The sequence below is a fragment of the Protopterus annectens genome, chromosome 5.part0, assembly GCF_019279795.1.
Source record: "Protopterus annectens isolate FY-2018-M chromosome 5.part0, PAN1.0, whole genome shotgun sequence".
NCBI classification, from domain to species: Eukaryota; Metazoa; Chordata; order Ceratodontiformes; family Protopteridae; genus Protopterus; species Protopterus annectens.
The window spans coordinates 37,086,623-37,112,801 of NC_056735.1; the positions used below are offsets into that span (position 1 = coordinate 37,086,623).

Here is a 26,179-nt window from a genome sequence, read left to right on the forward strand (position 1 = left end):
AGCTGATTACAGCCTCCTGAGTGATGGTATAAACAGCTTCACAGCCTCCTTACCCTCTCTAGGAACTGTCACCAGTATCCACAACTACACCAAAGCAGTATACAAGCATTTATATATATATGCATGGAATCAGGAATACCCAACAGGACTAAATCCTCCTTTGCAAGGAAGAGTAAAACTGTCTGGTGGACATCTGCACTAAATAAACTCTATAACAAAAGGAAAAAATTGCTGTCCAGGACCAAGAAGGAGCAGGTGCCCAGTTGGAAGCAATCTCTTCTTAGCCTGAACAAGAAATAAGAGCACTAGTGAAATCCTCCAAAGCAAACTTTGAGTCCGAATTGGATACATCTACTAGATCATAAGGCCTTTTTCTCATATGTCCGCAATCTCAAAGGAAGCATCCAGATCTGTTCAGAAATGGTGGTCAAGGACACCACATATACAAATGCTGTAGATATAAGAAACTTGCTCGCTGACAGATTCAGCGAAAACTTCACCCCTCTGTCCCCCATCAGAAAATCAGGACATCCCCAGTACCTGTCCCCTTCCCTTATATCTGGGGAACGGGTCATCACTGCTCTCTCAAAGACAAAAAATACAGCCTCCATGGGACCTGATAACATCCCAGACTGCATCCTACATGAACACAGGCAGAAACTTGCAGCACCATTAGGTACCCTATTCAACCAAAGCCTGAGTATTGGCTTCATTCCAGCTGAGTGGAGGACAGCCACTGTTATCCCTTTGCACAAAGGTGGAGCATCCACCGATCTACAAAATTATAGACCCATCAGCCTAACCAGGCTGATCTGCAAGGCCATGGAATGGATTATCATGGAATTCATTAACAAGGACATTGGCAATTTCCAAACACTCGATCCCATACAGTTTGGCTTCATCAAGGGGAGGTCATGTCTGTTAAATTTGGTCGACTTCTTTTAGGCAGTCACCAAAGCCATGGATGAGGGAAGACAGTGTACACTGCCTACCCTGACCTGGCCAAAGCCTTTGACACTATTTCCCACTCGAGCATAATAGATAAACTCTCTCAACTAGGCATCAATCGGTATATTACCAGATGGGTAGCTAACTGGCTCAATGATAGAACCCACCTAGTCAGAATAGGGGAAGCCACCTCAAGCAATAGACCCATAATGAGTGGCATACCGCAGGGTTCAGTCTTGGGGCCTCTGTTATTTGGGGTATACTTTTCTGAGATGCAGGAAAAAACCAGTGCACTATGGCTAACCAAGTTTGCAGATGACTGCAAGCTGGACTCTGTCATCAATTCCCCTAGTGATGTAGACATCCTCCAGGAGGGTTTCACCCAAACAAATGACTGGTGTCAGAAATATAGACTCAAGCTGAATACCAAAAAATGCATCAAAATCCCCTTTGGAGACAGTGATGTCCCCACAAATGATCACAGTAATAACAACATCCTAAGCATGCAATCAGTCATGAGGGATTTGGGCACCCAGGTTGATAGCAACCTGACTTTTGACCACCATGTTATTTTCACTGTACTAAAAGCTTTCTACATGGCCCACCTCAAAAGTAAAGGTATCTCATCCAGGGACAAGGAGGTCATAACATCCCTGTATTCTGCCCTTATAAGGCTCATTATTGAGTAAACCACTCCATTCGGCATGTACATTGCAAAGCACATGCAGCAGCTGGAGAGACCACAGAGATTCCTCACCAGAATAATCCAGGGTCTCAAAAATCTACCATACACAAATAGGCTAAAAGCCCTATCCCTCTACTCACTTTCATACAGACTCCTCAGAGGTGACCTCTGGCATACAAGGGGATCTCAGACCCCGCCTTGATGGGACTGCTTCATATCCACAAGTCAAGCTTCACTCGAGTAACCCGCACGGTGGCCTCAACCTAGTCTGTGACATCAACAGGACTTGTTGGTGGGACAGATTTGTGTCCCAGAGACTCCTCCATCTGTGGAATAGACTCTCTCTCCATGTCAACCAGAGTACCTCTTTACCCCTCTTTAAGTGCAACTTGGATAACTGGATGGGAAACAGAAAATACATCCCTGAGATTCCACCCATGTCCCTGCTGAACAGGGGCATTGGTTGCTGACTTGTCTAAACATGGGCTAAACTCTTGGCTAGGCTTATAACGGCCCCAAGGCCAATAGCCTAGTGACTTCCTGTGATCCTATGATCCTATGATATATAATATCCATCTTGTTTTCTCATATATTCTGATGCTTCCATCCAGTCCCTTGTTTATAACACAATACTCTACCTAGATTAGCTCCTTGTCTGTCCAACAAACTGCTTATTTTAGTAGGTTTAACTCCCAGTTACGCCTCTTTGAATCTCATAATTCTGTTACTAACACAATATAAGCACATTGTTTTTCCATCAAAATCACTCGTCTAGATAGTTTTTGCCTAGACTCTGAGCCTTGGTGCTCAGTGTTTTTTTTTTTTTTTTTTTTTTTTTATATTCCCCTTGTTTGTTTTTATCTTATTCATGTATTGTTGCTTTCCTCCCTCAAAACATCATTTTGATCTCACTACTGGAGTTTATCTAACTCTCTGTTTGTAGGATTTCAATTGTCTCTTACACTACAACTGTATACACGGGTCTATATTCAATTCTCGAAAACCAACAATGTCATATCTGACGTCGACAGGAGAATAGCGAAACTGCAGAACATTGAACAAGTAAATGGAAATTTCTGTAAGGGGAGATTGCCATTTACTTCAATGTAGTGCGGTCTCGGAGTTGGTATATTTAAGTAGTGGGGGTGTGGGGGGTGCAGGGGGGCTTGCCCCCCTGCCTACACTGTTTAGTTTTGTTTTTTTGTTGTTTTTATTTTTTTTTCTGAACATTCGATGTTTTAACAGCTCGATCGCTAAAGGTCGACCTTTAGTGATTCGAACTGTTAAATATTCGATGTTCTAATACAAACCCATATAAACACATAGTGCATCTAAATATGAAGAGTGTTTGCTCCTTGGAAGTTGTTTACCTGGTAGCTTCAGGATTATCTATGTCAACATCTGAGAGCTGTGCTGCTGCACAGGGGGTGCAGTTGAGTGTAGACTACATGCCTTACCTTGAGGTTTTAATATTAGAGAACTGAAAAGAGTCAGGGAGTTAAAGAGGGGGAGAATTGCAAACCGTCTGCAGCAGTTTAAAAGCAAACTCTGAGTTGCAAGAAAGTAGCCTGATTTTAAAACAATTTACATTTAAAGCAAAGTGCTGCCCTGAACTTGCAGAGACATTTTAATGCAGTTGATTTTGAAACAAAGCTTGTGATTTTTCCTCATTTAATATATGCAAATGAATAATCATGTAAGCCTTTGTGGGCAGGTTAGCAGCTACGTGCTGTTCCAAGCAAAATTTGTCTATTGCTGCTCTAAACTCCAGGGCAAGTGTAAACTGGTGGAACATGCCTATGAAATCTAGTGTTCTGTATAAGCACCTCCCAATAATGTTAGCGACTAGCAGTTACATTCTAAGTACTAACATGTGACACAGTCAAAGGTTCTAATGCCATACCATGTGTGGCTGTGTGGTAACCACCAATGGCTATCTTGGATAGAATCTTTTTAATACTATTTTCTCACTGAGCTGACATTGAACTGCCCAGTGATAGAAAGGTAACTCTAAATGGGCAAGATTGATTGAAAGCTTTTTGTTTCACTTTGAGATAGTTATCGAGGATGATATGGCATAATGGAAGGAATTAAGCTACAGACAGACTGCTGTAATGTTCATATTTCACCCTCCTCCATCTCTGCTTATTAGTACATTTTAAGAACTTTTTCCCAAAACACAGACTTCTAAAGTGTTAATAGTAAAACATTAAGTTCCTTAACCCCCCCCTGCCCCCAGTGCATACTATTATTATTTGAAAAGCAAATAGCTTTTCTACCTTTTCTTGGGTCTCAGGACATACATTTTGGCAGACAATAGGTCTTGATGCTCTCCTGTCCACATGCCAAACCTGCACAGTGCTGTGCATGCTGATTGGACGGTTGTGGATGCAGTCGGAAAATGTTGAGATAATTCAAGAACAGATAATACATAGAATGCTATGGAATTTTATTTCATTATCTTTCATTGACATATCCAGACTGTGTTTGTGTGTGTGTCTTGAGTTATCAGCAATCGTGGACTGTTGTCGTGGAATGTTAAGCTACTACCACCATCCCACTACTTCTTCTCTAGTAAGGGAGTGCATGTATGAAGGGACTGGGGTAATGACATCATAGGAGAGAGCCCCTACAATGCACCCCCAGCCTTTTGGAGTCTGGTCCATCATGTCCTTCTATATGGTGAATATGACATTGGGAAGAAAATGCAGGGATCAATCAGCACCTGTGGACCTGCAAAATCATACCTGTATAACAAAACGTGAGACAAAGCAGTGGTAGCTGGTCACCTCAAATGTTTCTGGATTTGTACTGCTAAAAGATACTACAGCCAAGCTTGTCAGGTAATAGGTTTCCTGTAGTAAACAGCTTTGGTAGGAACTAAGCAAACGTAAAAAGGAAGTCTGGTATGAAATATAGGGTTTATTTGCATACTTACTAGTGATGACTTTGCCACCTACTGTACAGTGGAACCCAAGTGGACAATACCTGCACATCCCACCCCTCCCCAGATGAACCTTACAGCAGTCTGCACAATAAATTCAACTTCTATTGAACTTCCCACTTCCCACTGAACCATCTTGAAAGTATTACTAACAATGAAAGAGCACGTTGCAGTGAAAGTAGATGACCCCCCCACCAAACCATGAAGATGGCTGTCCAGCAAATTGTAACCCTGATATGATTATTCCTGAGATTTTCCTTAACTGAAGGCACCACCTCACTGTTGTAGAAATTTGTTTGCATTTCCTGCCATTCCTAAAGGTGTGCAAAAGAATCTAGTCCAAAACTACTGAAGCATCCTATTACTAAATTGATTTGCAAAACTACTTGAAAATGTTGTGCATCTACACCTTACTAGCTATGTCTACAGTAACAACATACTAATTCATTTCTAACATGGATTCAGACCTAAACATAAAGTAGGGACTGCAAAGATCCAGGCGTCAAGGTATGCACCAGCTGCCATGAACAGATGACAATTTACAGACATCCCTTTCCTGGAATTCAGCACTGCATTTTATACTGAATCTCATGCCTTGCTGTCAGACTAATAGTTTAATGTAGACTAAGAACTCATGTTGTCAGTTGGTACAATAGTTTCTACCTAGCAGGGAGATACTTTAAACTAAAATGCAATGACAGACTTTCTTCTGCAAAGGCAGTAACAGCTGGTGTACTCCAAGGTTCTGTACTTGGTCCCCTCCTATTCTTTTTTTTTTTTGTAAATGAGATATGGTAATATGGTAATGGACTTCCCATTGTCCATTATGCAAACAGCATTGCTCTGCTTTGATCTGGCTGATCCCCACTAGAGAGGTAGCTGCACAGCGATCAATGATATTGGAGAACACTGGACTGAGCATAACTCGCAGTTGTATTCCTAGAGGTGAGTTACACTCGATCCAGTGTTCTCCATTATCTCCCAGCGATCTTCCCTTCACACATTAAAAAAATGGATTTCAAACAGCTCCCTGCTCCTCACTGTCTCAACCAAGGCTGTGCTATGTTGTACCAAGGAATTTCAGTCCTGATGTGCCCTACTGGCTACCAAGTCCTCATCTGATGTTTCATTTGAGAAGGTGAAGCCTTTCAGATACCTAGATTTTCTACCAATGTCATTATCTGTGCAGACCTCCTCTGCTTTGAAAAAGGTCTTTCAAAGCTGAGACTACTGTATCTCAAAGGATCCCTCATTCCCATTTCTAAAAATGCAACTGCTCATAAAATTCTTCTTAACTTGTTCCTATATGATATTTGCACATTGGTTAATATTAAACAGATATACTTAGATAAAATTTGAAGGTTGCAACTAGGAACAGTCATTGATTCCCCAAATGATTTACCCATCCTGAAGAAAGATTTCTGAGTACTGGCTAAGGCTATTGCCACCCCTATAGTGCCTTTTTTAGGTGGTGTTCCAAAGACCAAATTACCACCGTAACAGCTACAAATATTTGCAATCTGATGGTCATGCTGCTCAATGCTAGAAGTCTAAATCTCAAGATGCACTCACTCAAAGCACTCCTCAAAATGGACAACATCGACATTTGTGCTGTAACGGAGACCTGGTTTAAAGCAGCAGAAAACAGAACATGGACCGAAGCTCCAAAGACGGTGGTGTCTCCATATTCATAAAGGATATGCACACCTCCAGACTAGTAGTGCAGCATAACGCATCTGAGATACTCCAGGTACAACTAACATTGGGTAAGATGGCGATTCAGGTCATAGCCTGTTATAGGTCCCCAACCATGTCCCAAGACTCTCACTCCACATTCCTAAGCACCCTGGAAAGTATTAAGATCCAACCCAACACTCTCATACTAGGTGACTTCAACTACCCCTCCATCAACTGGGAAAACTACTCATGCATCAATGCACTGCCCCAGCGCTTCCTGGAATTCATCAATTCCAATGCCCTGGACCAGCTGCACACTAGAGGAAGCAACATCCTTGACCTGGTTATTACTAACATGGGCATCCATTGCTCTACACCATTAGTCAATTCCTCCCTTGTTAGATCCGACCACAAACTAATCACCACGGAAACCCACATCTCACCCACACACCCTCGCAAAGGTATCCACTATGAAAAACTTTTCCAAAGCTGACTTTGGACTCCTAAAAACAGAGGTGGCTAACTTCATGCACCCATGCCAATGGAAATAGATGCAAAACTGCTGAATCATACACCAGTGCACTGTACGAACATGTACATAAATGCATGGAACTAGCCATACCCAACAGAACCAAGACACTCTCCTCCAAAAAAGGAAGCCAATCTGGTGGTCTCCTGCCATTAATAAAGTCTACAACAGAAGGAAGAAACTGTTGCAGAAAAAGGCGAAGTCCCAAGATGGGAAAAATTCCCTTATTAGCCTCATCAAAAAGTTGAGATCCCTCATCAAAACCTCCAAAGCCAACTATGAAGGCAGAATTGCAGCAGACACTAAAAACAACCACAAAGCCTTCTATAGTTAAATCAAGAACCTCCATGGCAATACCCAGATTTGCTCTGAGTTACTGCACAATGGTACCTTCTATACTCAGCCAACAGATATTGCCAACATACTGGCCGACAGATTCAGTGCAAACTTTACCCCTCTCTCCCCCACTAAAGGACCGATCTCAATACCGGAGGAATGACAGGCACCCAGCATTACTGCAGCACAGGTTAAAGCTGAATTGTTTAAAGCCAAGAATACAGCTTCTGTGGGACCCAACAATATCCCTGGCTGTGTTATACATGAATTACAAAGTGAATTGGTACCACATCTGTGTGCCCTGTTTACTCACAGTCTCACCTCAGACTTTGTCCCTTCCAAATGGCACACTGCTGCAGTCATCCCTCTCCATAAAGGAGGAGCGACTACAGACCCTAGAAATTATCGCCCCATTAGCCTGATGAGTCTGATATGAAAGGCTATGGAGTGCATTATCATGGACTCAATTAACAAGGATACAGGGAATCACCAAACTCTAGATCCCATGCAATATGGTTTTGTGAAAGGTAGATCATGCCTGCTCAACCTGGTTGACTTCTTTGAGTCAGCCACCAGAGCTGTGGATGAGGGTAAGGCAGTTCGTACATTCTACCTCAATCTGGCCAAGGCCTTTGATACCATTCCTCACTCAGCAATTATTGATAAACTCACCAAACTAGGCATCAAACCCTATATTGTTCGGTGGGTTGCAAATTGACTCACAGATAGAACCCACAGTGTGAAAGTAGCGGGCTCCATGTCAGACTGCTGACCAGTCATGAGTGGAGTCCCACAGGGATCAGTCCTGGGTCCTCTCTTGTTTGGTATCTACTTCTCAGAAGTCCAGGCCAACACAGAGGGACTCTTGCTGACCAAGTCTGCAGACGACTGCAAGCTAGGAGCCATTATTAACTCCCCAAGTGATGCAGACATCCTACAGAAAGGCCTCACTGAGACCAATGCCTGGTGTCAGAACCATGGCCTTAAGCTTAATGCCAAAAAATCCATCATCATCCCCTTTGGGAAACACTCAGTTCCCACTAATTACCACATCGATGGAAGCCTACTGAACACTAAAGGAGTTATAAGAGATCTGGGGACACAGGTTGACAGCAACCTCTCCTTCGACCACCACATTACCACTGTGGTCAGAAAGTCCTTCTATGTGGCACATCTCATTACCAAGGGTTTTGCATCCACAAAGAAAGAGGTTATCATTTCTTTCTACTCTTCCCTCATTAGACCAATCATAGAGTATAGTGCCCCATTTGGCATGTACCTCACTAGACACCTGCAACAGCTGGAGAGGCCACAAAAGTACCTCATGAAGAGGATCCTAGACCTTAAACACATGTCCTACATGGACAGACTCAAAATACTCCAGCTATTCTCTGTCTCATATTGTCTACTAAGAGGTGATCTCTGCTAGACTTACAAAGGCATGTCTGACTCAGTTCTGTTTGAAATGCTACATCTAAAGAAATTCCAATCCCTCCGCACCACACACTCCAGAGATCTCAACCTCATTACCACAATCAGCAGAACATGCTGGATGGACAGGTTCATAACCCAGACACTGTCCATGCTCTGGAACAGACTTCCCATACATGTCAAGCAGAGCACCTCACTGGCCCTCTTCAAGAGAAATCTTGATAAGTGGATGGGAAATAGAAAGCTCACCCCAGGGATCACTCCAGTGGCTCTACTTGATAGAGGCACTGGGAACTGATGTTGGGTGGCACAATGATAGGGCATTTCTATGGGCTAGGCTTGTAAAGGCTCCAGGGCCATTAGCCTAGTACACACCTATGAACCTATGAACATATAATATGCATCTGTATTTGTGTTTGTTCTCCTTAGGGACTTTATTCCAGGTATGCATTCAAAATGTATCTTTAGTTTCAGTGGGATTACCAAGTTAACCAACGTCAAGTTAATAAATAAACAAACAAAAAATATCATATTCAGAAACAAGTGGGTGAAATATTCAATAAAAAATACATCAAGACTGTGCTACATAAATAAACTGGAAAAACATTCTGAGACCAGATAGTAAGAGTTACTTACACTGAGAAAAACCTCTGTGGTGACTATCATGGATACCTTCTTGAAATTCTCGGTGATGGCATCTGGAAGAAATACTTGGCATTAACAAGTAATCAGATCTTTTTGTTAAATTATTAGTTATTGCTTAACACTGAAAGGACAACTTAGAGGGGAAATATCATGATCTGCTGAAGTTTAAGCTCGGACTCATCAAGATAATGGTACTCCTCTCTCACCTCTTGAGTTGTGCACACAGAGAGTACCCAGGCAACTCTTTATTTAGGCAAACATACCTAGGAAATAACCATATTTAAAATGTGATGCTTCTTGTATACTGTTAGTAATTAACAAAGAAGACTAGAAAGATTTGACAGCAGATGTAGACTGCACGACTTTATCCAGTCTGCCTATATTCCAACCTATTAAACAGACTTATGAGTAAGGTGTTTATCTTACAGACACAAGGTGAAGGTTTGAGTCTCACAAGGGGTAATTGGCTAGGCTTAAAATGGCCCACAAAGGCAATTAGCCTAGTACTAATCTATGAACCTATGAACCTATGAGTAAGTTAAATATAAGACTGCAGTCTCTTGTGACAGAGCTTCATCTCCAGTTAATGCATTCTGGAATTATTTTCCTGTCTTTGAATACATTTCAGCAGAGAAGTTGTTCCATGTGTGTGCCAATCTTTCTTTAAAACATATTTCCTCTGGTGATAAGGACATTTCATCTCTGACTAAGATTTAAACAGAAAATACATAAATACATAAATGAAATAAATGGGTAAGTAAACTGGTCCTGAGAACCTTTCAACTATTACTTGGGACTGAAACACAGGTAACATAATACAGCTGCATAACGTAAAAGTGATGTATCATGATTTAAAATATTATTTATCTGTGTGTTCAACATCTTAATTATTCAATATAGGCTGTTTTTTTTTGTACATTAATGTGGAAAAGGTTAAAATATAACATATAGTTTAACATTATTAAGCATTTAATTAGATTGTTATATATATATCTGAGCAGGAAAATTAATACCTATAGATAGGGAAAAATGGTAGAAAGAAAAGAGGTCTACATTGTTGAATTATGTGTATTTAAAATATTGATTAATTACTTTGCATATTTGGCTACATGTATTCGTTAGATGTCTAGATATGCTACTCTTTTAGACAGGTAGTTAGGTTTATCATAGCTGAACCAGAAATCTCTGTGATTCCAGGAGAAGGAATTCCATTTTGAACTTGCATGCATGTAGTTAAATGAAAACTATGTTATTCCAATTTTTTAGTCTTCTAATTACATATCTATGAAGTTTTTTCATTCTTACAATTTATTTTTTTTATTCTGTAGAGTAGGATCTTAGTAAATAATTTATTTTCTAATAAAATAATATTACAATAGAGCATTTGATATTGAATTTTAACACAGCTCTTAATTTAAAATGCATTATTTTATTTTCCTAGCTTTCTAATTAAATATTTATGAAGCTTTTCTTGTGTTTATAATTTTTTCTGTAGTCTTAAAATTATTTTCTTATAAAAGGATATTATAATGGAGTATTTGATATTATATTTTAATTATTTATGATACACCTCCTTCTCTGAATATAAATAGATAAAAGTAGGGTGCTCTACTACTTATGAAAGCAGAATTAAGAAAGGTTCACTGATCCATCCAATAAAAACCTTTAATGAATTTCAATACACAACAAATATGTTTTCACTATCCCTTCTTCAGATAAGTTTAAAAATTATTTAAAACTCTCTCATATTTAAATGACATGGAAGTCACATGTTAAATGACATCATGATATGTCTAAAAGCATATATGGCTCCCTTTTGAAATGTTGACACTCGAAATACCAAACAACGAAAAACCAACAAAGAAAAGACCAAAAACCTGGAGAAGAATGAATCTCAAAAATTGTTCTTCTCCTTAAAACTTCTTTTTGCAGGAAGACCCCCCCCCCCCACTCCCTGAACTTATATATTACCAACTTTGAGATTGCCATACCATAGAGAATATTTCAAGAAATAACATCTCGGACTTAGTATATGTAGTTCTTTTCGCCATTCTATCTCCATGTTTTGGGACTCGCTGTAGTAGGCCCTGACATTTCAAATGGTTATGCAACATATTTAGAGAAGGTTCTGAGAACTGAGGTTGCTAAAAGTGTAATCATTCTGTGTGATACAGAACAATTTTTGAGTTGATTATATGAATGCCATGCACATATCTACGACTGATCATTTTATTATATGATAACAATAGACGTTAAATCCTTTTTCATCGTTATACCCAAAGATGAAGGGATTGAATTCATATACAACTACATTTGTAAGACCACAGATTTCTCTAGTAGTAAGATTAATTTGATCTGGTTAGTATTAGAATTGGTCCTTGAAATAATATTTTTCTGTTTGGTGATAAATACTGCATACAAATCGTAGGTCTGGCTATGGCCTCCACCTGCTAACTCGTATGCAAATTTGGTACTTATTGAATGAGAAAAGAGGTTTATTATTTCAACACCAGTATATAAGAATATACTTAACTATGTACACTTTGTTGATGACATCTTTTTTAATTTGGCAAGGAATTAAAATTGATTTATATGTATTTTATTGATATATATATATATATATATATATATATATATATATATATATATATATAGATCCACCACAGTTTTTTTAAAATATGAATTGAAATGCTCTGATACAGTTATTGACTTCTTGGATGTTAGTATAGATAAGACCAATATAGGTATTCATATTTCTGTTTTCAAGAAAAGTTGCAAAAGTAACTCATGTATGTAGGACTAGTATGCATCCATCATACGTTTTTAATAATATTATCAAAGGTCAGTTTATGAGAGCCTCTAGACACACATCCAATGATTTTAAATTAAGTGAGACCTTTAATGAGTTAACACAAGATTTCAAAGAAAAGTTATGCAATGAAAATGAGTTACTAAAAGCCAATCAGATGTTCACTGCCACAGATCAGATACAGCTTGACTTGTTTTTAATAAGAGCAGACAATTTAAAATATATGTTAATCATGATAGGAAATATAATAAGATCTTCTCCTCATTAACTTATTCAAGACATGTTGGGGCACTCTGTGACATTATGAAAAGAAACTAGGCTATACTTACCACTAACACTAAGTTAGTAAATATATTAGGTTTGCCTCAAACTTTACTTTTAAGAACAAGAACATTTTAAATAGAAGATTGTGTATAGAAGCCTGAAACCTAGAGATACTGAACCCATGTTTGGTACGATTTCATGCAGGACTTGTTCATTGTGTACGTATATCAAGAAAAACACACAATATGCATGCCCAAAAAGTGAGTATGTGCATTATTTAAGGGAGTATGCCAAAACATTTAGTAGATTTATCAACTTTTAAAAAATGTTATGCTTATTTTGTGAGCAAGACAATTTGTTCATTTAGAAAATGTATTTATGAGCATGCAACAGACATCAATAAAGGAAAAGATACCAATGCTTTGGCACATCATGTAAATACAGAAGGAAATGAAAATTAATTTTGTTTTCAGGTTTCAGAAAACTATATATTTTGTTTTCAGGTTTTAGAAACTAAACAATTAAGTCCTAGAGTGTGGAATTTAAATGGATTCTCGAATTAGGAGCATAAAGGTTTAAATGATAGTGTCTCTGTAAAACCTGTTATAAAAGAAAGAAAGAGGGTTGAAACACTGATTTTTATGGTTCTAGACAAATTGTGATGATGTTTAACATGTAAATACTAAGTAATTAAAACATGAGCGTGTTTTAAATAATTTTTTAAATTTACCTGAAGAAAAGATAGTGAGAATGCTTTTAGTACGTACTGAAATTCATTAAAGGTTTTTATTACATGGAACAGTTTTGTTGTTTTCGCTTTCAGATTAATTTGTGTTTGGCTCTCAGCATATCCTCTATCTTTTATTTTTTTTGTCTGCTGCTCTGTCACTTATACCCAAATAATTGCAAGGTTGGAATAATGGTTAATGTGTTTACCTTACAGATGCAAGGTGCAGGGTTTGATTCTCACATGGGGTTATTGACTAGGCTTAAAATGGCATATAAAGAGCAGTTAGCCAATTATAATCTAATCTGCGAATAAGGCAAGTCTTATTTTCTTGTAAGGACGCCATCTTTTGAAAGATGATAGAGACAAGCATCTAGGGATATGTTATACTGTCTTCTTCATTTTTTAGCAAACACAGATCGGTAGTCTTCTACAGAAAAGGAGTTCATCCAAGTCAAGTGTATTGTAATCGTGAATTTATAAACTGTCCATTCTTTCAATAATTGTTATAGAATATCATGACAGAATATTTACACTAGCAACCATACACTAAATACCTTGCAAGACTGAAAACTGCAAATAATATTTTTTACAATTGCCTATTAGCTATAAATATTGCAGTGCAACAAAAAACGTAGAACTCCTGCTAAACCCAAGCTTTAAAGAAAAGAAATCCAATTCATATTTGAAAGATCTGATTGATATAAAAGTTTTTTTTTTGTTTTGTTTTGTACCAATTGCTTATACATTTAGTACATAGATGACAACTGGTAGGGTACACCAAACCAAGTAATATTATTTATAATAGCTTTTCAATTTTCCGATCATAAGGCCTTTTTTTAAGTAGACTATAAGAGTAAGTGTTATCACGGTCCAAATGCTCCTGTTACTAATAAAATGAGTAAATGATCCAAAAGAGAAGCATAGGAGCAAACCAATGCTGACAATAAAAATCAGCATAAATCCAGCAGTCACTGAGGCTTATTCAAGCAGAAGAAATAAATGCTAGTTAATCAGCGGATTTTACTTGTGTTTGGCATGGATTCAGTCATTGTTTGAACTAGCATTTATTTCTGCTGCTTGAATAAGCCTCAGTGACTGCTGGATTTATGTTGATTTTTGTTGTCAGCCTTTGTTTGCACCTGTGCTTCTCTTTTGGATCTTTTTTTAAGTAGGGAATATAATTTATTGATGTATCCCATCATATTTTCTAAAATAAATAAAGATTTTAAATAGTGGTTAACAGATAAAGTAGATGCATTTCTTTGCTTAATAAGCATGACTGCAGGAGCATAACAATGTAGATTATTTAAAATGTTGTCTCTCTGGTAAACTACTTCATGTGGTAAAGTCTCTATTTGGTGTGGAATCAAAATGAAAATTCAGAACAACTGAATTAAAATAAATAAACAAATTAAGAAATAATGAAAGAAAGAAATACATAAAAAATTGAATGTTGCAAAGTTTGAACTTGAAAGCATGAGAATCTCTTTGGACTTAGCTAAACATGAGTTAGCAGTTATTAACAAACGTTAGATCATGAACTTGTAGCTTCACTACAGAAAGTTAAACTAAAAGGCTATTCTATTATCCCACAAGATTTTATAAACTGACAAGATCAGTGGTAATTGAAATAAAAAATCAGGGTACAATAAATTCTGATAATATAGAACTAATATAAGTACAGAGGGAATCTTTACTTTTAAGTTGCATTCTGTCAGTTTGGTACATATTTAAGATACTGAAATGTTCTTAGAATGTATGTTATATGTCAATAATTAACAAAGAAATAGATATAAATGAGATTAAAACAAATTACATACTTTAAAGTGAGTAAGGCACCTTGGTGTTGATGGTATTCTACCTGAAATTCATAAGTTGTCTCCATTAAGGTTGTCCATATTTTTCATACCCATCCTCTTGAAAATATTACATCAGTGTACCAGTTTTAAAAGAAGAATTGGCGCATTATTTTGTAATTCATATTGGCCAATATTCATATTAAATACTGTCCACAGAAATATTTATGTCCATGTTTGTTAATAGAATTAAGAAGTATTCCAAATGTAATCTAGAAAGGTTACCTTAGTTTCATATTAAAGAGACAAACTTAAGCAAATGTCAACAAAATGACAAAAAGACCATGCCCTGCTGTCATTAAGAATAAAAATCTAACATTATCTAATCTATACAAAGAGGAAGGCTTTCATTCCATAGAATGTCCATATTTATTGGAATTTTTAGAAAGATTAAATAAATGGAGTTTATTGACATTATGAAACATATTCATTATAATTCGGTATTGTACGTTAGCGTTGGTACTTTCCTTTCTCACAAAATAAAAGTCAAAAAGGTGCAAAACAGGAATATCCATTACATCATTTGTTATTTGCTTTGACCATAAAACCTTGGGTCTATATCAGATGCGAGAAAATAATCGAAACTGTGATTGTGAGGTTGTGTTACAGTGAAGAGTGGGATATTTGCCCTTTCCTCACTGTAGTACAACCTCAGAGTTGGACTATATAGTTAGTGGGGGTGTGGGGGTCCAGCACCCCACAATAGCAAGTTTGATTACCGGCATTTTCGCTCATGTGAGCATTTTTGGTAAAGTCTTTTCGATTTTATAATATAGAACTTAAAACCTTTGGTAAATACAGTGACAAACACTGACCAAATTAAAGAATGTATAATTATTTGCTGATTACATCCTATTAAGAATGTCAAATATTAGTGAGTGTATTATATATATATATATATATATATATATACACTGCTTTATAATTTTGGGAAGTTATCAAATTCAAAATTCAGTGCAAATTAAACAAATTATTAATTAATCACATAATGATATTGCAAATAATATGAACTATCATTAAAATTTTATAACTAATTAACTAATAAATAAATAAATTGATTTCATATTAACTTTAAATTTGGAATACATTATTAGAATTATTATTAATTTAATAAGAAGAGCAAGTTATATTTTCAGTTAATGATTAACATCGTTCAAATAAAATAATGCTGCTACTAAAACTATGATACACTGTCAAAACAACTTTAATCTTTCCAAATAAAACACATACTATTCAAATTAATAAACTTTTATTGAAAATTATGTGGTTGCCATCAAGCCACTAATTGCTATAATAATGTATTAGAGTTTGGGAAAGATGAAGCATTGGTCTTCCAACTACTGATTCATATATTCTGCCATCTATAAGTAGATAATGCTTATTGTTCTGGATGGAAGAACATGCATCTGCCTTGCAAGTATGAACTGGCAACCATCTTGCCTTAATCTATGTTTAATCAACCTGCTGCACCCCCATGTCATCTGCCAAAAACTAAACCCAGTTTGCTAGCTTATCTTTTGGTGTACCTGGAGAATTACTTCTATTCCCATTACTGCCTCCATATGTCTAATGAGCTCCCTTGCATCACCACCCAGTTTTGCTCCTTCTAGCTCTCCTGCAGATCTCTGTCACCAGTATTTGCTGTCCAGTCTTCGCACTGTATTAAAATTCCCCCAGAATTATTCTGTTGTCCTCCCTCTTCAGATTCTTAAGGATTACATTTTCTAAATGCTGCCCGATCATTCCTATTCAGTGCATAGAAAGAGCTGATCCCTTACTTCCCTTCCTCTGCAAAGCACCTTAGCAGTGTGTATCTTCTCATCCCACTATTCACTTCTTACAGTAGCCTTATGGCCAAGTTCCTGTGCAATAAAAATGCTACCCTCTTCCCCCCTTGCTGTTCAGTCAAGTTCTACCATCATAACCCACTTTTTAGCTTTCTTAGCTCTCTTTTTAGCAGATTCATTTCCTATAAACACTTTCCATAACCTGCCTGTCACCTTGCTCCTTTTCAGTGGCTTATGTAATGACCTCACATTTCATGATATACAAACTCTCTTTTGTCTGTCTCCCCTTTCCCCCTCATTTTTCTTTCTTTCTTATGCCCTTATCCGCCTATACATCCAGTAGCTCCTGTAACAGATCCTAGTTCTGACAGTGTTTTGGCATGACCGTACTGGATGCCAATGCCCTCCTAGTCCATGGGAGTCATAGTATTCCCACCGGCCATGGATAGATGGAAGACTAAGACTGGCACTAGGACTTCATTTTTACCCCCTTGACTGATTGAAACTCTCCTGTTCTAATTTTTCCCTTCCTGTTATCAGCACTTACTTGTCATTATTTTCTGCATCAAAATCTATATTTTAGGTTGTTTATAGGGGACCCTGTCATTTCTCATATTATATTTTGATTTGAAGTGCCTTCTAACCTTAAATGAAACTATGCATTTTTGACATTCCACTGTACTCGCTGTTGCATTGTCATTAAAGAGGTTTCATAATATGTTTAGGGTCATAATATGTTTAAGGTCAGACAAATCAAGATTTTTATTTTATTTATTTATTTTTGTTTGACATTGGTTTACTGGGAAGGTCTGACTGGGCCATAAGTGCCTCTTTTCAGTGAAGTCTGGTAGAAAAGCTTCACAACTAAATGGTATTTGCAAAAATAAAAATGAGAAAAACAAGAAGTATATCATTGACATAGAAGAGCATTACATATAACAGGAAAAAGGATGGAGTCGACATGCGAACCTGTAAAACCTTAAATTATTGGGGAAAATATATGAATATGACATATATGATTGTAAGGAGAATACAATATATAATTTGAGTACAATGAGCAAATAGTATAGACAAGGCAAAGCAAATAAGATATATACAGTACAATAAATAATATAAAAAGTGGGAAGAATGAGGGATGATAAAAAGAAACAAGAGAGAAAAGGAGGATAGTAAGAATAAATCAGTGGAAATGAATCAGTACGGCTTAAATGGATGAAAATGAAAAAGTGCAATTAGGGCTATTTAATTAGTGCTTACAGAAAAAGTAGTATGCAAAAGGTAATACAGGGAAAAGGGAGCTAGAAAAAATAAGAAAGAGTTTAACACTGGAGAGGGTATACACAGGTGGAAATTAGAGAGGAGAAGAAGAGTAGGAAGTTGAAAGCAAAAGATGTATTAGATGTATTAACTAGATGGGAATTTGGAAGCAGAAAGAGGCTTTAGAGGGGAGAAGAGGTACCAGAGGTAATTAAATGGAAGGAAGTTGGAAGCAAAAGAGGTTTCAGGGTAGACAAGGAAAAGAAAGAGACAGAAGGGGTAATTCATCCTGGAGTGGAGCAGGAGCAGATCCAGAATTTACTTAAGATAGTTTAATGAGCATTTGAAAGATGGCAGGCTAGGGTTAGTTCTGATAGCTGAAGGCAGGGAGTTCCAAAATGTTGCTACTTGTAGGAATAAAGGCCTTGGTCAAAGGATTTGGGTGGTTTAAAGACAGCAAGAAGTTCTTTATCTTATCTTCTGTTTTGAGAGTTCTTTTTGGGATATACAAGTTGAAGAATTGATTAAGGGCTGGAAGGCTGAGGGCTTATAAATTATGTTTTATGCAGTTATAAACTGAAGATAGTTACGTGCAGTTATAAGTCGAAGATAGGAAAGATGGCTGGGGAGTTCAAGCCATTCAAAGGAATTTAATGTTTTACAGTGATGTGTGAAGGAGTTTGTATTAGTGGTGAACTTGACAATTGTATTGTAGCAGCTCTGAAGAATTTTTTTAGGGAAGACTGTAAATTTGTCAGAACTCGGGCTCCATATAGAAGAAAAGGGAGAAGATGATTTGGCTAGAATAATTTTGGTAATATATTCAGGAAGTGTTTGCTTCTACATAGTAAGCCAAGTTTCTGATGTTTTTTATATTACTTTTGATGTAGAATTCACACTTAAGGTTGTTATACATTATTACTCCTAGGAAATGTGATATTGAACATTTTTCATTTTCAATATCGTTTATGGAATAAATCTTGAAAACTGGAAGGGGGATTATGAAGTAAAGAGGAGGAGCTTGTTTTTTTAGGGTTGAGTAATTCATTCATAAACCAAGTTTCTATGAGGTAAATGCTTGTTGGGTTATCTGCTATTAATGTGTTAGGGTGGTTGATGTGCACATGATACTGGAATCATCTGCATATTGATTGGGTGTGTCTTAGCAAATGCATTTATTTAAGTTGTTGATAAAAATATTAAGTAGTAAAGGACCAAGGATGGATCCTTGGGGTACAACTGAGGAAGTGAGGTGGTACAGAAAGAGGCTGCCTTGCCACTTTACTGATTGCTGTCTATTAGAAAGCTGAAGCACCATTGAATTGAAGTGGGGATAGGCCAAGGCTGGAAAGTTGATTGAGAAGAGTGAGAGACCACAGCAAAAACTTTAGGCAGGTCAAGAAATAGTGCGGATACAATTTTGCTCGTGCCTCTTGTTTTGTTGAAAGTATCCATGAAAGATAATAGGGCAGTAGATGTACTGTGGGCTGGTCAGAAACCATATTGGGTACTGTGATGAGTTTGTTTTATACAAGATACTGCAGAAGTTGCTAAATATATTTTCTAGGATCATGGAGAGCGGGGATAAGATGGATGTACATCAAAAATGTGTTATGTTACTCTATAGTTGCCACCTTTGTGCAGTGGGATAATATGAGAAATTTAGTGATGGATCTATTAATAAGGATACTGACTAGGCTTGCTATGGCCTCTGCAGCTTGTTTAAGGTTTGAGTTTGTGTAAGTTTTTTTTATTAGAGTTATAGGAGTTGTAGGAGCAGGTTTAAAGGAAAAAATGAGAAGAGTTAGGTGAGGAAGAATGGAAAGGTGACTGTTTTGTGAATGAAGTGAAGGGTGTGTGTGTTAGAGGCAGGGTTGGCGGGAATTTTGTGGTGGAGTAGGAGATGTCTTGCAGAGGTTTTGGATTAATTTGACTCTATATTCTATGAAGTATATGTTGAAAGTACTGGTTGTTTGAAGAGGATGGGTATCTGGGCATGGGCTAGAGTACTTTTCAGTTTCTGGTTTGAGTAAGGAAGAGATGGAGGCCCAGAATTTTTGGGGTAATTTTTATGATTATTTTATATTTGGGTATAATGTAATTATTTCCATTGCAACTTGTTTTTATTTGTACCTGATTGTGTAGCTGTCTGAAAAAGTGTAAGTTTTTGTCATTTTTGTCTTTCTGTCTTGTGATCTATGCTTTGTTTCTGTCTTAGTAACCAAAGGTGTTAAGTATGTTTAGGTGTACTGCACTGAAGTTTTCTACTGCTTCATTAACAGGAAGACTTTTCAGAATGGACCAATTTATAGATTTTAGTGCTTCAATGAGGGAATCTTGGGTGAACATAGTGAGGTTACAAGTAGTTTTGAATTTATAATTTTTATTTAGTTGAGTAATAGACTTATGGGCAAATGCTGGTAAATGGTCACTTATGGAGTCTGTGAGTGTGCCTGATAAAGAAATGTTGGCTAGGGTGAAAACTACTATCCAGTCAAAACTGGATTGTTGGATATGATGTTTGCTGTATCTTGTTGGGGTATTGAGAATTTGTGTGAATCTGCAAAGGTTCAACCTGCTAATTGGGCAGTTTGAAGACAGAGTCAGCCAGTCAGTATTAACTTCACCAAGGATGATAGTTTCATTACTGATTGACCCAGACACCCAGGAAAGTATTTCTTCTAGAATAGGGATGTTATATCCTGGGGGAATATATATACCTTTATAAGGCATATGCCTTTGGAGGCATTTGGTTTTAGGAATGAGATAAGAATTTCTCCACTGGATAATTTTGGGATGTTTTCTGAGTAGGTGGTTATAGTATAAGTATATGGGATATTTGAGGCTATTCCACCCCTTTCTACTGTGGTCTATGTAACCTAATAACATTATAGCCTGGTGGTAGAATTTCTGTGTTTTTTATTTCAGGATTTAGCCAGGTCTCTGTTGCAGCAAAGATATCTGGGTTATACTGACTTATCCAGGCACAGAAGCTGGAGATTGTATTACATATACACCTAAGGTTGAAACTAATTACATTTGGTGTTTTGGGGTGTGGTTTGTAGCTTAGGGTTTGATATGGACCTGGGTTGGGGTGAATGCATCCACACTAATCATTTATTTGTTAAGAAAGATGTAGTTGTAATGGGTATTAGTTTTACTTTTATGTTAGGATAGAGTCTGCTGGCTATTTTAGGTTTGGGATAGTAGATATAGCCTGTGGGAAACAAGCTTGGAGAGATATTTGAAAAACTTGTACAAAGGTGATTACTTATGCAGTAATGAGAGTTACATTTGGGATATGTACTGTGAGACAAGAAGGGAGCAGCATGGTTGGTGTATGAAGTAATGTTACGGTTTAGTGATATGGGTATGAAGTTACAATACTTATGTAGAAATTAAAGGAATGCTATGGGGAGAGAAAGGGGAGGAGCAGTAAGGAAACTGTGTAGGGTAAAGGGGAAGGAAGTGTTGTGTAGCAGGATGACCAGTCAATAAGTTAATGAGTTGTATATTTGAATTGGTGAGTGCATGCAGGGGGTGGAATAAAGGGGAGTACAAGAGTAGATGATGTGGAATGAGTGGGAACTGGGGGTAGGGTAGGGGAACAGGGTAACACCCAAGAGTAGTTAGGGCTGAACAGAGTGGGTTAATACCCACGCTAGTGCAAAATGGAAGAAAAATAAACAACAAAGCCCCTAGGAGGTAAGAGGGGTCTTATAGTGAATAGCAATATAATATTCCACTTAGTTTGCTTACATTAATTATTGCTTAAGCACATAGTTGTGGACTAAAATACAAAGCAGCAAGTATAAGGGAAAAAGCTAATCTATGCACTGTGCTGTACAGTAGTTTGTTAGATTGTATTCATTAATTAATTAATTAATTAATTAATTAAGGTGCAGTGGTGCTTACTAATACAGAATGAATCTAGTAGAGATTGTCAATAGTTTGGGGGACTTTCTATAGCTGTGTGCAGTCTGAGTCAAGCTAAGTGAGTATTTATAAATTGAACTATTTGTGTTTATCCTATCAGACTTACATTTAGATGTTAAAAATATTTATTTAATGCCTAATTAAAAAAATAGAACAGGCTGCCATATGAGTTCTTGGGCTGGTTTGCCATTGGCGATTCAAGGGTAGCACTTATGTAGATGTATTGTAGCGGACTGGGGAGTAGTCTATGGCACTTTCGAAGTTTATTACTGAAAAAGAGCAAATAACTAGAAGAAAAAAATAGAACATATAAAAAGATGGAATTCAAAAAGTTTTACAACAATAACAGATAAAATATGTATAATTAATAGCAACATTTCTATATACAGGAAATTCTGTATATAGGACCTAGTACAGAAATAACATCTGGCAGTCAGCTGTTTTTTCTGATGCACTCATTTCATATTAAATAAAGATGCCTCAAGGATGGACTTCAGGAAAAACAGGAGTGGGATTAAAAACAAAATAAAAGGACAAAATATGCAATAGAAAGAATGTAAAACTTAAAGTTAAGGAGATAAAAATGCAAGAGCATATAGTTTTTAGTGGGAAAATGAAAACTATATGCAGTTTCATTTTTGCAGCAAAAAAGAAAAATTTCCTCTAACATTTTTCTTTCTCTAAACAAGTGTTCAGATTAATCAGCAGTGTGGTATAAAACACTTAATGCAGTAATGCACAACAGTCTTAATTCCTGGATTGTATTTTACTCAATCATATTTTAAATTTGAGCATTTAACATCAGAAAAACAAAGTATAAACCAGTAATATATATTACGGAATTTGAGCAGAGTTAAATTAAGAGTACGACAACTCGAGACATGCCTCGCTTACTAACTTTAGCAGAAAGATACTCACAAGGATGCTAGCTCCAGTATCCTTCAATAACTACATTTAGGTCTTAATAGTTACCTTAGCATTAATACATAACTTATACCATGACGTAGTTATAAAAATAGAACTGAAAACTAATGACTAATGTCATTCAACCTAGATAGGGGGTAGAGAGCTCAAAATGACTGAGACATTCAATTAACTAATAAAGAAGTACAATCAGCCTTTACATTGCAGTTGAATGAGCTTAACTACAGAGTCACAATGTAGCTGGTACAGTACATAAAACAACTTCAGGAAAACCGTATTTAAATGAACATAACTATAGGCTAGAAGTGTAGCTGGTACAGTGCACAAAACACTTTAGGAAAACTTTCATATAAGTGTTCAAAAACTTTTCAAGTATTAAAAGCACATACTACTCTCTGACTGTACTAAACAATAAGATAACTGACTACCGCTGAACAATAGATTACTTATACATAGGACTTGGCATGTAGACAACTGGAGAGGACAGAATTGGGGGGGGGGGGTCCTATCATGCAAGGGGAACAGTAAGAATAAGGATGGCTTTTCCCCTGTGCAAAATGCTTTTACAACTGGAAGGCATCATGGGAGGAAAACAAAAGTAGTAAGCACATTAACTACAAAGCGTTAAATAATAGTGAAATATCCACACCTGCACTAGCCTGAAATGGAAGAAAACCATATGAGCAGAAATAAAAAAAACGCAGGTGTACGTCTACACCTTGCTCTAGAATACAGCATGAAAGGAAAATGCAAGTCTTGGTTTTTTGCAATCTTCTATTTTTTTTAGTTTGTGTGAATTTTGAGGTAGTATGTTTACAGACCAATGGTATAGCAGTTGGGGATGCAGACAACTGTCCCCCCTTCAAAAGGGGTCTAATCAATTTTTTGTACTGTCATAAGTTATGTTATTATATGTCTTTTGAAGTTTCACTGTTCTAGTTATTCTGTTTTGATTCTCAAATTTGAGAGAGTCACTGTTTCATCATAGATTTTAATTTATATTTCAGTGAACTGTAGTCACGGCTGAGATGCCAGTGTACCTAAAAAAAAAATAATTAAACTTGCAGAAGGTGTACCCACTTACCCACTTTTAGTGGAAAGGGTTGCCTCACTCACTGCATGTAGATGGAGACCTGATTTTAACTATTTTCTTAATTTACTAATAATTAATTTACTAATATGGTAGGGATTGCAGATGTCCCCAAATGTTCTTCGGGAAGGGCTGACACAGGTAAACAACTGGTGTCAGAGCTATGCACTAAAATGAAATACCAAGAAATGCATAATAGTATCCTTTGGGAAAGTCATCCACCCCTGGAAACTATCATATTGACAACACACCCCTAAGACCTGACTTAGTCAGGGACTTGGGGAAACACAGACAGTAGTCTAGTCTTTGACCATCATGTGTCTACAGTAGTGAGGAAATCCTTCTATGTTGCGCAACTTATAAACAAAGGTATGTCATCTAAGTCCAAAGAAGTCATTGTTCCACTGTATTCAGCATTCATCAGACCTATCATTGAGTACAATGCCCCCTTTGTTATGCACCTAACCAGGCATATCCAGCAACTGGAATGTCCATGGACATTTCTCAGAAAAATAATACAGGGCATAAGTAACATGTCCTATGCAAACTGCCTCAAGGCCCTATCCCTAAGTTCTGTCTCCTCCAGTCTGTTGAGGGTAGATCTATGCCTGGCATTCAAGGCATTGTCAGACCCCACTCTGATGGACCTCCTGCATATCCACAAAACAAACAGCACCAAAATTACCTGTTCTAAAGACTTAAACCTTGCCTGTGATATAAAAGGACCCACTGGGCAGTCAGATATGTATCCCAGAAGCTACCCCATGTCTGGAACAAGCTGCCCATCAATGTGAAGCAGAGTTCCTCCCTAACCCAATTTTAGTGTAACTTGGACAGTTGGGTGGGGAACAGGAAATTCATCCCTGGTTTGGCACCTACGGCAGCCAGTAAATGGTTCGCCTCCCATGCCCCTGCTTGTAAATATTTCGACTCTCAAGCCCATGCTTGCACTTATCGAGAGTAGCAGAACTTGTCAGAGATGTGGGATGCACAGCTAGGCTTAAGAAGGCCCTTGTGGTTGCCAGCCTAGTAAATACCTATGAACCCATGTGTACTCTTCCAGTGATGGGACACAAAATAAAAAATATTAACATAAAATAAAATAAGCAGCCTCAGAAATCTTTAGTCAACCTCACCAGCCAGAGTATTGCATCTAGTCTAAGACAATTGCCTTTCTTTCTTTCATCCTAGACCTGTATGAGTTCCTGGATAATTTAAACAAAACATACTGACTGTGCTTTTGCTAACCATTTGGGTAGGTGTTTCTACTTTTCAGCCACCATAACTGGATAAAGACTTCCTCATATATAAGCTAAACTGTGCTCCCCTGACCTGCTGGTCATATATAGCCCTTCTTCCTGACACTTCCTTCATTTGCAGTGCAATCATTTAACATTTTCAGCACGTTGCCCTTAATACCCACATCATGCCCCCCTGTTTCTCTGCTTTTTGAATGAAAAAGATTCTGAAATCTATTAGCTACTCAATGTAATTCATATCTTTAGTTTCCTCCTCCATCCTAGGAGCCCCTCACTGCACCATATACATACTAGTCTCCTTCACCATCATAGGACCCTTCTCTGCACCACTTACATACTAGTCACCTTCACAATCATAGGAGACCTTCTATGCACCTTCACTGCACCATATACATACTAGTCTCCTTCACCATCGTAGGAGCCCCTCTCTGCACCACTTACATACTAGTTGCCTTCACCGTCATAGGAGACCTTCTATGCACCATTTATATACAAGTCTCCCTCACCATCGTAGGAGACCTTCTATGCACCATTTATATACAAGTCTCCCTCACCATCAAAGAAGCCCCTCTCTGTACCATTTACATACTAGTCTCCCTCACCATCTTAGGAGGCCTTCTATGCACCATTTATACGCTAGTCTCCCTCAGCATCATAGAAGCCCCTCTCTGCACCATTTACATACTAGTCTTTTTCACCATCCTAGCAGCCACCCTCTGCACCATTTATATGCTAGTCTCCCTCACCATCGTAGGAGCCCCTCTCTGCATCACTTACATACTAGTCTCCTAAACCATCTTAGGAGCCCCTCTCTGCACCATTTACATACTAGTTTCTTTTCCCATCTATGAGCCCCTCTATGCACCATTTACATACTATTCACCTTTACCATTGCAGGAACCCCTGTCTGGACCATTTATGTACTAGTTTCCCTCACCATCGTAGGAGGCCCGCTCTGCACCATTTACATAACAGTCTCCCTCAGCATCCTAGGAGCCCCTCACTGCACCATTTACATACTAGTCTCCTTCACCATTGTAGGAGCCCCTCTCTGAACCATTAACATACTGGT

At 37.5% G+C, this 26,179-nt stretch overlaps 1 protein-coding gene across 1 annotated transcript in view; it reads right to left on the minus strand.

Moving 5' to 3' along the window:
- TBX19 (T-box transcription factor 19) overlaps nt 1-26,179 on the minus strand; it is a 584,718-nt gene that overhangs the window by 142,263 nt on the left and 416,276 nt on the right. Inside the window, exon 5 of the mRNA XM_044072087.1 lies at nt 9,187-9,248. Coding sequence (XP_043928022.1) covers nt 9,187-9,248 — 62 coding nt within the window. The remainder of the gene's footprint in view (nt 1-9,186; nt 9,249-26,179) is intronic.